An 11,566-nucleotide genomic window follows, 5' to 3' on the forward strand; every position below is an offset into this window, starting at 1 on the left:
AGCAATCTGACTGCCTTGGCCTCCCAAAGTGCTGGGATTACAGGGGTGAGCCAATTTGCCTGGCCCTTCTTCAGGTCTTTACCCAAATGTCACCTTGTCTCTGAAGCCCTATCTGGCCATCCTATGTAAATAGCAACACTCCCCTTACTCCCTGACTCCCCCCCGCCCCCACAGCATTTATCACCACCTGGCCGACTTACACAATTTCACTTCTTTTTTTTTTTTTTTTTTTTTTGAGACGGAGTCTCGCTCTGTCGCCCAGGCTGGAGTGCCGTGGCCGGATCTCAGCTCACTGCAAGCTCCGCCTCCCGGGTTCACGCCATTCTCCCGCCTCAGCCTCCCGAGTAGCTGGGACTACAGGCGCCCGCCACTTCGCCGAGCTAGTTTTTTTGTATTTTTTAGTAGAGACGGGGTTTCACCGTGTTAGCCAGGATGGTCTTGATCTCCTGACCTCGTGATCCACCCGTCTCGGCCTCCCAAAGTGCTGGGATTACAGGCTTGAGCCACCGCGCCCGGCCTTTTTTTTTTTTTTTCTTTGAGACAGTCTTGCTCTGTTGCCCAGGCTGGAGTGCAGTGGTGTGATCTCGGCTCACTGCAACCTCCGCCTTCCAGGTTCAAGTGATTCTCCTGCCTCAGCCTCCTGAGTAGCTGGGACTACAAGTGTGCATCACAATGCCCAGCTAATTTTTGCACTTTTAGTAGAGATGGGGTTTTACCATGTTGGCCAGGCTGACCTCAAATTATCCACCCACCTTGGTTGGCCTCCCAAAGTGTTGGGATTACAGGTGTGAGCCCCCACATCCGGCCTTCTTTTTCTTTTTATTTACTTAATTATTTTTGAGACAGAATTTTGCTCTTGTTGCCCAGGCTGGAGTGCAGTGGCCTGATCTTGGTTCACTGCAACCTCCATCTCTCGGGTTCAAGCGATTCTCCTGCCTCAGCCTCTGGAATAGCTGGAATTACAGGTGCCCACCACCACGCCCAGCTAATTTTTTGTATTTTTAGTAGAGAGGGGATTTCACTGTGTTGGTCAGTCTGTTCTTGAACTCCTGACCTCAGGTGGTCCACCCACCTTGGCCTCCCAAATTGTTGGGATTACAGGTGTGAGCCACGGCGCCCGGCCCCATTTATTTATTTATTTATTTATTTATTTATTTATTTATTTATTTAGAGTGGGAGTCTCACTCTGTCGCTCAGGCCGGAGTGCAGTGCTGTGATCACAGCTCACTGTAACCTCTAACTCCTGAGCTGAAGGGATCCTCCCACCCAAGTCTTCTGAATAGCTGGGACTAGCGTGCCCAGGTAATTTTTTTTTTTCATTGTTTTAGAGATGTGGTCTTGCTATGTTGCCCAAAGTGGTCTTGAATTCTTGGCCTCCAATAATCCTCCTGCCTCAGCCTCCTGAGTTACTGGGATTATAGGCACATGCTGCTGTGCCTGTCATTATTTTTCATGTGTATTTCACTCTTCCCCCACTGTTACACTTCATGAGAGCAGCAATTGTCTATTTTATTCATGTTCCTGCTGAAGAGTGCCAGGCCCACAGCAGGCACTCAATAAATTTAAGCCATTATTGGAATCCTTGGTGTGCCTCAGGCTCCCTGACACTTCGCTGTGTGAGGCAGGTATTACTCCAGATCCTTCAGTTTGGAATACGGTGTATTTGAGGAACAGCAGGGAATGGTATGGTGGGAGTATAAGAGTGAGGGTGTGTAGGGGAGATGAGTTCAGAAAGATGGGAGGGAAGGTTAGTCATTGCCAGGTCTGGAGTTCTTTTTTTTTTTTTTTTTTAGACGGAGTCTCGCTCTGTCGCCTAAGCTGGAGTGCAGTGGCCCAATCTCAGCTCACTGCAAGCTTCGCCTCCCAGGTTCACGCCATTCTCCTGCCTCAGCCTCCAGAGCAACTGGGATTACAGGCGCTCGCCACCACCACGCCCGGCTAATGTTTTGTATTTTTTTTTTAGTAGAGACGGGGTTTCACCACGTTAGCCAGGATGGTCTCGATCTCCTGACCTCGTGATCTTCCTGCCTCGGCCTCCCAAATTGTTGGGTTTACAGGAGTGAACCACCACACCCAGCCTTTTTTTTTGTTTTCTGAGACAGGATCTCGCTCTGTTGCTCTGTCCAAGATGGAGTGTTGGAGTGCAGTGGTGCTATCTCTGCTCACCACAGCCTCCTTTTCCTGAGCTCAAGCGATCCTCCCACCTCAGCCTCCTGAGTAGGTGGGACTACAAGGGCATGCCACCAGCCCAGCTAATTTTATTTTAGTTTTTTGTAGAGATGGGGGTCTCCCTATGTTGCCCAGGCTGGTCTTGAACTGGACACAAGCCATCTTCCTGCCTTAGCCTCCCAAAAGTTCTGGGATTACAGGCGTGAGCCACTGCACCTGGGCGATTTTTTCAACAACAAATAATTTTTTTTTTTGAGATGGAGTTTCGCTCTTGTTGCCCAGGCTGGAGTGCAGTGGCACCATCTCAGCTCACCACAACCTCTGCCTCCTGGGTTCAAGCGATTCTCCTGCCTTAGCCTCCCAAGTAGCTGGGATTACAGCCATGAGCCACCACACCCAGCCCTTCAACAACAAATAATTTTTGAGAGCCCACTTGCGCCAAGCATTGTTCTAGGCACAGACCGACACAACCCTCAGAGTTCCCAGGAGAGTAGGAGGCTACCTATAGATGGGAAATAAGTAATTCAAGATTGGGTAGGTGCTACTAAAACAAAATCAGGCCGGGTGCGGTGGCTCATGCCTGTAATCCCAGCACTTTGGGATGCCGAGGCGGGCGGATCACCTGAGGTCAGGAGTTCAAGACCAGCCTGGCCAACATGGAGAAACAATGTCTCTACTAAAAATACAAAATCAGCTGGGTGTGGTGGGGCATGTCTGTAATCCCAGCTGCTCGAGAGGCTGAGGCAGGAGAATCTCTTGAACCCAGGAGGCGGAGGTTGTGGTGAGCTGAGATCACGCCCTTGCATTCCAACCTGGGCAACAAGAGTAAAACTCTGTGTCAAAAAAAAAAAAAAATTAGCCAGGCGTGGTGGCGCGTGCCTGTAATCCCAGCTACTCGGAAGGCTAAGGCAGAAGAATTACTGGAACTGGGAGGTAGAGGCTGCAGTGAGCCAAGATCATGCCACTACACTCCATTCTAGGTGACAGAGCAAGATTCCATCTCAAAAAAAAAAAAAAAAAAAAATCAAACAAGTTGTGGTGGGGTGGTGACCCACCTGGATGTGTTGAGCTAGGAAGGGCAGGGAAGACCTCTCTGAGAAGGGGATATTAGGATTGGTGAAGCTATTGGGGAAAATGTCCACTGGGCAGATTTAACAGTAAGGGCAAAGGCCCTGGGGTGAGAAGGAGCCAGGGTCAAGGGAGCCCAGCTGAGTGAAGGAGAGAGTGAGAGATGGAACTGAGAAAGTTGTCCGCAGTGAGTAAGTCAGTCCTTGCAGGTCTTGGTGGAGTTGGGGTTTTATTCTGAGTGTGTCAAGAAGTCACTGGAGGCCGGGCGTGGTGGCTCACACCTGTAATCCCAGTGCTTTGGGAGGCTGAGATGGGAGGATCGCTTGATTCCAGGAGTTCAAGACCAGCCTGGGCTACATGGCACAACCCCGTCTCTACAAAAAACACAAAAATCAGGTGTGGTAGCATGTGTCTGTAGTCCCAGCTACTTGGGAGGCTGAGGCTGAGGTGGGAGAATTGCTTGAGCCCATGAGGTGGAGGTTGCAGTGAGCTGTGATTGTACCACTGCATTCCAGCCTGGGCGCCAGAGCTGGAGACCCTGTCTCAAAAAAAAAAAAAAAAAAAGAAAAGGCACTGGAGGTTTCAAGGAGGAAGACATGATTCAACTGCCATCATACTGGGATGCAGACCTGGTTGCTTACCTTTTATTTTTATTTTTTACAAGTCCACAGCGAATATCATACCTGGTTGCTTTTTTTTTTTTTTTTTTTGAGATGGAGTCTCGCTGTGTCACTCAGGCTGGAGTGCAGTGGCATGATCTCAGCTGACTGCAACCTGTGCCTCCTGCATTCAAGTGATTCTCCTGCCTCAGCCTCCCAAGTAGCTGGGAATATAGGTGTGTGCCACCATGCCTCCAAAAATACAAAAAAGTAATTTTTTGTATTTTTAGTAGAGACGGGGTTTCACCGTGTTGGCCAGGCTGGTCTCAAACTCCTCGCCTCAGGCAATCCGCCCGCCTCAGCCTCCCAAAGTACTAGAATTACAGGCCTGAGCCACTGCGTTCAGCCTGTACCTGGTTGCTTTCTTTTGATCCTCTGGGCTACCTCCTTCCTCTTTCTCTGGATTGGCACCCACCTGTTCAGATTATCCCTCCACTTTCTGATGACGACACCTTCAGGTTGAGAAATCTGGCTTTGACCCAGAAACCACAAGCAAAATCCCCATCCTTTCTCCGCCCGTGGACTATACCCAGGTGTGGTTCCTCCTCACAACCCTTCCAGAAAAGTCCCTAATGCTGTGTAAGCTCACTTGCTTCATCTTTTCAAAGACCATTGTAAAGGCACAGCCAGTACAGGGAGGTATCACATTACGGCTTCCTTCACCTCCTTTCTCCTCTCCCATATCTCAGCAGGCTGGGCTCGCACCTCCCTAATAAAGCATCAGCACAGGTCAGGCACAGTAGCTCATGCCTTTAATCCCAGCACTTTGGGAGGCTGAGGCGGGCAGGTCACTTGAGGTCAGGAGTTCGAGAACAGCCTGGCCAACATGGTGAAACTGTCTGTATTAAAACAAAATACAAAAATTAGCTGGGCATGGTGGCGAGCCCCTGTAGTCACTGCTATTCGGGAGGCTGAGGCAGAACTGCCTGAACCCAGGAGTGGAGGTTGCAGTGAGCCAAGATCCTGTCATTGCACTCCAGCCTGGGTGACAGAGTGAGACTCCATCTAAAAAAAAAAAAAAAACATTACCACCGTAACTCTAATCTGGGCTCTGGGCTCTGCTTCCTAGCCAACTCTCCTAAAGGGGTCTTTTAGTACTGGGGAGTCTTTGGGCATTTTCTTGCCCCTCTGGACTCAGGAGCACAGTGACACCTACTCCATGTGACTCAGTTTCTCCCTCCTGTGCCCACCCATGTGGCTGGTGAGTCTAACAAGCAACATTTATAATAGTGAAGGATAAGGCTCTAGAAGCCATTTCAGTCTAGCTCCCTGGTCCTTGCTCTTCCTAGCTTAATTAACCTCTGAATTAAGCAACTTGGCCTCTCTGAACTTCAGGTTCCTCCTGTATAAAAAGTGGTAATAGTACTTACTTCTATATAATTATGAAATATTTATATAGAGTGGCTAAAACACTCTATATAAAGTGGCAAATAAAGTGGCTAGAACAAGCACTCTATTTTTTTCTGAGGCTGGAGTGCAGTGGGTGCAATCATGGCTTACTGAAGCCTCAACCTCCCAGACTCAGGCGATCCTCCCAACTCAGCCTCCCCAGTAACTGGAACTACAGCTGCATGCCACCATGCCTAGCTCCTTTTTGTATTTTTTGTAGAGGCAGTATTTTGCCACATTTCCCAGGCTGGCCTCGATTCCTGGCCTCAAGTGGATCCTCCCAAAGTGCTAGGATTACAAGTGGGAGCTAGAGCACTTGGCCAACAAGCACTCAATAAACGTCATGTACAATGATACATCTACCCCAACTAAAGTGGTGCTGATGTTTAGGAACTTACCGGGTCCCTCCCACTGACCCAGTGAAGTTTAGAAACATAAGACAACATCACTCCTTCCAAAATACTTTTATTTAAAAAAATTACAAACAATCCAAAAAAAAAAAAAAGTCACCACAAACTCTGCCTTTCTTTTAAATAACGTGGCATGGAGCAGTTTGGTTTCCACCCTATTGCACGTGGTCCGGCCTGGTTATGAAATCAGGAGGCTGCTGAGACTGGGGTCCTGCCAAGGAAGTGGGGTTCAGCCTGGAGGGAGGAGACCAGCCCCTCCCACCCCCTCAAGGTGCAAGAGGCAGAGCCTGGGTTTCTATAGCAACCTGGCAGCACATCCCTGTCATCCTTCGACAGGCCCAGTTTTCTTTTATCTTCCCTGAGGCCCCAGTGGTCACAGGGGAGTGGGAACTAGCGGGAAAGGTGGAAGAAATGTTTAAGTGGAAAATCAGACTCCCAGAAACAGAGTCTCGTTAAGGCATTTGGAATAGATAAATTAATTCAGGAAGACCCACCTTCACAGAAGGTTGGGGTAACCAGACACACACACACATGCAAGACGGTTTGTGGAACCCTGAAATGGGAACAAAGGAGGCCATAGTCGCTGCTTAGAGCCCCCACAAAAACACACACCCAGAGTTGCATTCAGGGATCCAGGCCACAGAAGATGACACAAGAGAGGATCCCCTCCATCACAGTTTTAGGACCCCAGAATTATTTCCATGATGTGATCCAGTTCATTCCACTCCCAAGAACCTGGGGCACAGAAGAGGTTGTGAGGAGGCTCTGGTGGGGCCCGCGCAGGCTCCTTTTCTACCGCAGATGTGTCAATGTCCAGAAAGAAGTCATCCAGGCCAGAGTCCCCCAAGTACCGGGAGCTCAGCGCCTCTAAGAAGACTGGATCAGGCTGGGGTGGCACTTCATTCTGGAGGCCGAGGGGAGCCACTGGATTCTGAGGGGGCTCAGTCTCATCCATGGAGGTGTCCAGCTCCCTGAGGATAGAGCCAATGGTGGCTGACAAGGAGAAATCCTCCTCGCCCAGGAAGAGGGGCTCGGGGGGCAGGGCAGGGGCTGGAGCCAGGCGAAGTGCAGCCTGCAGCTGCTGGAGGGTGTTATGGATGAGGACATGCCTGCGGAGGCTGGGTGCTCGGGGGCCCAGGCTGCGCTGGACTTTGTCTAGGGAGATGCGGAGCAGGGCTTGCTGGTAGCTCTGAAGGCCTGCTGGACTCCACTCCCACCTCTCCTCCTCCTCTTCCAAATCAGAGTGTTTCCTCTTCAAGCCTCCCACCATGATGCCCTGTAGAGAGAAGAGGGGCATAGGGGCATGTCAGACACCAGACACCGTAGTGCTGGCTCAAATCCCACTTTTTCAGGCCTATTGAGTTGTTGGTGATTTTTAATCATCTGAATCTCGGTTTACTCATCTATAAAATGAAGGCTGTCTGAATCCTACAAGGTTAAGGAGGTGAATACATATGTGATTAAGAAAATAAGATCTGGACTTAAGTACAGCTAGATTTAAATCCCACTTACTTGCCTATTGTGGCCTCAAACAGTGAATTTACATCCATGAGAATCAATTTCCTCATCTGCCAAATACGGATCCTAACAAGTTCCTCTGAGCCTTAAAACTGTTCTTCCACAATATTAATTTCTTCAAACATGGAGCACGAAAGACAGGTGTGGAGCAGAGAGACCTGGATTGGAACTAGGGAACCCCAAATTTGATTTCTGTACTGGAAACTGCTCAGCTGCGTGATCGTGGGAAGTGACCTGAGTCAATTCTCAGGCCTCAGTTTCCTCATCTGTAAAATGGGGACTGTAAAAAAAATACTTCTCACCACCTCTGTCTAAGGAGATGCCACGTATCTATAGGGCCCACCACACAGGAAGTGCTTAATGAACCAGAGTTGTGTTTTTTTTTTTTTTTTTTTGAGACGGAGTCTCGCTCTGTCGCCCAGGCTGGAGTGCAGTGGCCGCATCTCAGCTCACTGCAAGCTCCGCCTCCCGGGTCTACGCCATTCTCCTGCCTCAGCCTCCCGAGTAGCTGGGACTACAGGCGCCCGCCACCTCACCCGGCTAGTTTTTTGTATTTTTTAGTAGAGACGGGGTTTCACCGTATTAGCCAGGCTGGTCTCGATCTCCTGACCTTGTGATCCGCCCGTCTCGGCCTCCCAAAGTGCTGGGATTACAGGCTTGAGCCACCGCGCCCGGCCGTGTTTGTTTTTTTTTGTTAGAGACAGGGTCTCGCTCTGTCGCCCGGGGCTGAGTGCAGCAGCGCTACCACAGCTCACCGAAGTCTCGAAGTCCCGGGCTCAAGCGATCCTCCCGCCTCAGCTCCTGAGTAGCTGATTACTCCTGAGTAGGGATTACTACCACACCCGGCCTCGATCAAGAGTTAATTGCCAGTTATACGCTCAACAGATTTACTGAGTGCCTACTATATTCGAACTTCCTGGGTCCCTGCTGGGGCACCTATGTTAAGATTCTTCTTTCACAGTCAGGATATTTCCATGTCCTCTTCCTTAACCAACTGGGAGCGCTCCCAAGAGTAGGAAAGGGGCCTCATTCCCTCTGCCCGCGCTTTCAGATTCCCCCAAAGCGCGCCCCACAGGAAAACTTGCTAGAACTCAGCTCAGACCAAGCCCCGCCCCCTAGGGGGGTCCCGCCCAATCAGACCTCGGCACTGCAAGGCCCCGCCCCTCCATGGGTCTTTAGAGAGCATCCAGGAACGCCCCAATTTGTCCCAGGGGCTTCTGGGAAACGGGGGCCAACAGCCGCCAGGTACACGAACCGACGTCGAGCACGCACTACAATCCCCAGAGGGCTCCGCCCGTCCAGGGGACGAGCCCCCCTCCCCCGACCCCGCTCTCCCTCAGGGCATGCGCACAGTGGCACAAGCGAGTGGGGGAAGGGAACCCGGACGTCCAGCTGCCGGCGCCCACCGAGCCCCGCCCTCCGTTGCCTCCGGGGCGGCGAGTCTGAGCTCCATGCCCGGAACACCCCTCCCCCACCCCTGACTCCGGCTCTAAATCTGCTTTCTCCCTGTCCCTCCGTGCCTTGAAAGTCCGGGATTCTCCTCCCAAACTGCCCTTGGATCCAGAGACCCAGATCCGAACACATCGCTCAAAGACGACAATGCTGCGATCTAGTTCGCGAGACTACGTATCCTAATTTTGATACTTCCTCCCACTTCCCCTATTCTCCTGACTTTCAAACGCCCCTGGACTACACCTCTAAACTCGCTGCCCGGCTCCAAGACCCGAACATTGAACTCTTCCCGGCATCCTCCCTTCCCCCGCCAGTGCGTCTTGGAGTCCAAGAATCCTTGACCCTAGCTCTCTCGCTTCTCCAAATACTCAGGATCTCAGCCCCAAACCTCTCACACCTTTTCCAGAACACGATAAAGCCCCGAATTCAACCCGTCCGGAAGACCCAAGTGGAATCGAATCTCCAGGTTCCCTGTCTCAAAAGTTCCTTCCCTCTGTTCTCTCGCTTCTCCAAACGCCCCACGCCCCACGTCCCAGCTTCAAACTCCCTCCACTTGAAAATACTGCCCCAACAACCTCGCATCCCCTCCTGGGTCTCGAACTCAGTCTCGGGCCCCCAGACCCTCCCTATCATCACCCTGAATCTGAGGCCCCCTCCCCCGGTCTCACCCAGACCCCGCCTCCGCAAGTCTCCGGGGCGCGCCTCTCCCTCCTCCAGCCTAAGGTAAATTCCCAAGCCAGGCGACCACTCCTCACCCCAGCTGCCAGGTTTGCCACGACCACCTCCTGGAACGCCCACAGCGTCGCGACCCGCCAGTGCCGGGACCCACCAGTGACCGGCCGGGGCCTCGCTCACCTCGGCAGGGCCTCTCCGTCTGGCTTCGGGCCCACCCAGCCCCGCCCCGGAGCCGAGCCGCGAGCCGCGATTGGCTGGAGTCCCGCCCGCCGCGGGGCGTCGATTGGCTGGGCGGAGCCATCCACCATTGCCCGGAGACGCCGGACCCGCCCACCCCTCCCTAGCGCCCCGGGCCATTTAAAGGAGTGCAACTGGCAGGGGGCGGGGCAGCGCCTCCAGGGGTGGAGGGCGGCTGGTCCAAGAGAACCGCTTCCTTCCACTGGGCTACGGTCCTCGCTCCAAGATCGTCACCACTACTCCCTGCAGTCCCTTTTTGCCAGGCCTGGACCCCACCGCGGAGCCAGAGGGGCTGGCATACCCTCTGGCTCCGGGAGGTCCAGGCAGGCGGGGCCGAACAACCGGAGGAGGTCGCGCCCCCGGGGTTCCGAGGGCGGACGCCGGGGCGGGGGATGACGTACCGAAAGGCCAGCCAATGGTGTGACGCGGCCCGCGTTGCCTAGGCGATCGCAGCCCCGCCCCCTTGCTGCGCTTCTCCCGCCCCCCGTACGTTACCCCGCGGCCCCTTCTTAATCCTCGAGTTTTCTCAACGCGTCCTCTGGTGGTCCTACCTGGGTCTCCTGACACCTCTCTTCTTCCCCGCTCCAACAAGATGACTCCTCCGCTGCTGTTCATGGCTTCCTACCCCTCCTCCCCGAAGACAAACTTCAAACCCCTTCCTTTTGCCACAAAGCCCCTCACGACCTTGCCTGATGCGCTCTCCTGGTTCTCTCCGATCCTGCCCCATTGAGTCACTTCCAGTTTTTCTAAAATGGCTTCAAGCTCCCATTCCCCCCATCACGAAAACGAAAGGATTTTGTCTGTTTGTTTTCTTCCCTGCCTTACCCCAGTGTCTACAATGCCAGGTACATAAGTTCTCAAACATGACAATAAAAGGCCTCTGGATCTTTATTATTTATTATTATTATTATTATTATTTTTTTTTTTTTTTGAGACGGAATCTTGCTCTGTCACCCAGGCGGGAGTGCAGTGGTGCAACCTCGGCTCACTGCAAGCTCCGCCTTCCGGGTTCACGCCATTCTCCTGCCTCAGCCTCCCGAGTAGCTGGGACTACAGGCGCCCGCCACCACGCCCGCCTATTTTTTTTGTATTTTTAGTAGAGATGGGGTTTCACCGTGTTAGCCAGGATGGTCTCGATCTCCTAACCTCGTGATCCGCCCACCTCGGCCTCCCAAAGTGCTGGGATTACAGATGTGAGCCACCGCGCCCGGCCTGGATCTTTATTATTAATAATATTATTTTTTGCCTGGCGCGGTGGCTCATACCTGTAATCCCAGCACTTTGGAAGGCCGAGGCGGGCAGATCACGTGAGGTCAGGAGTTTGAGACCAGCCTGGTCCACAATGGTGAAACCCCGTCTCTACTAAAATACAAAAAGTAGCCGGGCGTGGTGGCGCAGCCTTGTAATCTCAGCTACTGGTGGGGCTGAGGCAGGAGAATCGCTTGAACCTGGAAGGTGGAGGTTTCAGTGGAGCCGAGATCATGCCACTACACTCCAGCCTGGGCAACAGAGCTAGACTCCATCTCAAAAAAAAAAAAAAAAAATATATATATATATATATATATACACACACACACACACACATACACACACACACACACTTTTTAAAATACAGATGGGGGAGGCAGTGGGGGTTTCCTTGTGTTGCCCAGGTTGGTTTTGAACTCCTGGCCTCAAGCAATCCTCTTGCCTCTGGATATTTAAACTCGTTTCCTCATCCTGAAAATATACCCTCAATTCCCAGGCTGCTTCTCAGAACTTATCTCAAAGGTTTCCTCCTCTCAGAAGCCCTCCCTGGCAGTCCAGGTTGAGTTAGGATCTATTCTAGGATTCCATGGCCTCCTGTGCCACCATCCCAGTCCTGGACTGTCAGTTACTATATGGACTGAGGAACCCCCCACCGAGGGCAGGTACTAAGGATATATCTGTCAACCACCGCTTGGTCTGCAGGATCACACAGCACAGGGCTGAACACGTAGCAGGTCCCAG

General features: G+C 52.3%; 1 protein-coding gene across 6 annotated transcripts; it reads right to left on the minus strand.

The window, feature by feature from the left end:
* Window positions 1–5,734: 5,734 nt before the first annotated feature.
* On the minus strand, window positions 5,735–9,557 carry SERTAD3 (SERTA domain containing 3). Of its 6 annotated transcripts, XM_005589276.5 has the most exons (3): window positions 9,421–9,541; window positions 7,208–7,371; window positions 5,735–6,971 (listed from the first exon to the last, which is right to left on the minus strand). In XM_005589276.5, exon 3 carries the CDS (start codon window positions 6,963–6,965, stop codon window positions 6,375–6,377), a length of 591 nt encoding a protein of 196 aa, XP_005589333.1. In that variant the 5' UTR covers window positions 6,966–6,971; window positions 7,208–7,371; window positions 9,421–9,541; the 3' UTR covers window positions 5,735–6,374. The 6 variants fall into 6 exon arrangements, with proteins under 6 accessions (XP_005589333.1, XP_065390495.1, XP_065390497.1 ...); XM_065534423.2 differs by lacking the exon at window positions 7,208–7,371 and having other exon boundaries at window positions 9,521–9,557; XM_065534425.2 differs by lacking the exon at window positions 7,208–7,371.
* Between the last annotated feature and the right edge of the window lie 2,009 nt (window positions 9,558–11,566).

Source organism: Macaca fascicularis, chromosome 19 (genome assembly GCF_037993035.2).
Source record: "Macaca fascicularis isolate 582-1 chromosome 19, T2T-MFA8v1.1".
Lineage (NCBI taxonomy): Eukaryota > Metazoa > Chordata > Mammalia > Primates > Cercopithecidae > Macaca > Macaca fascicularis.

Excerpts from the sequence above, each read along its gene's own strand:
- SERTAD3 (XM_065534423.2), bottom strand. The coding sequence starts at position 6,965 with ATGGTGGGAGGCTTGAAGAGGAAACACTCTGATTTGGAAGAGGAGGAG.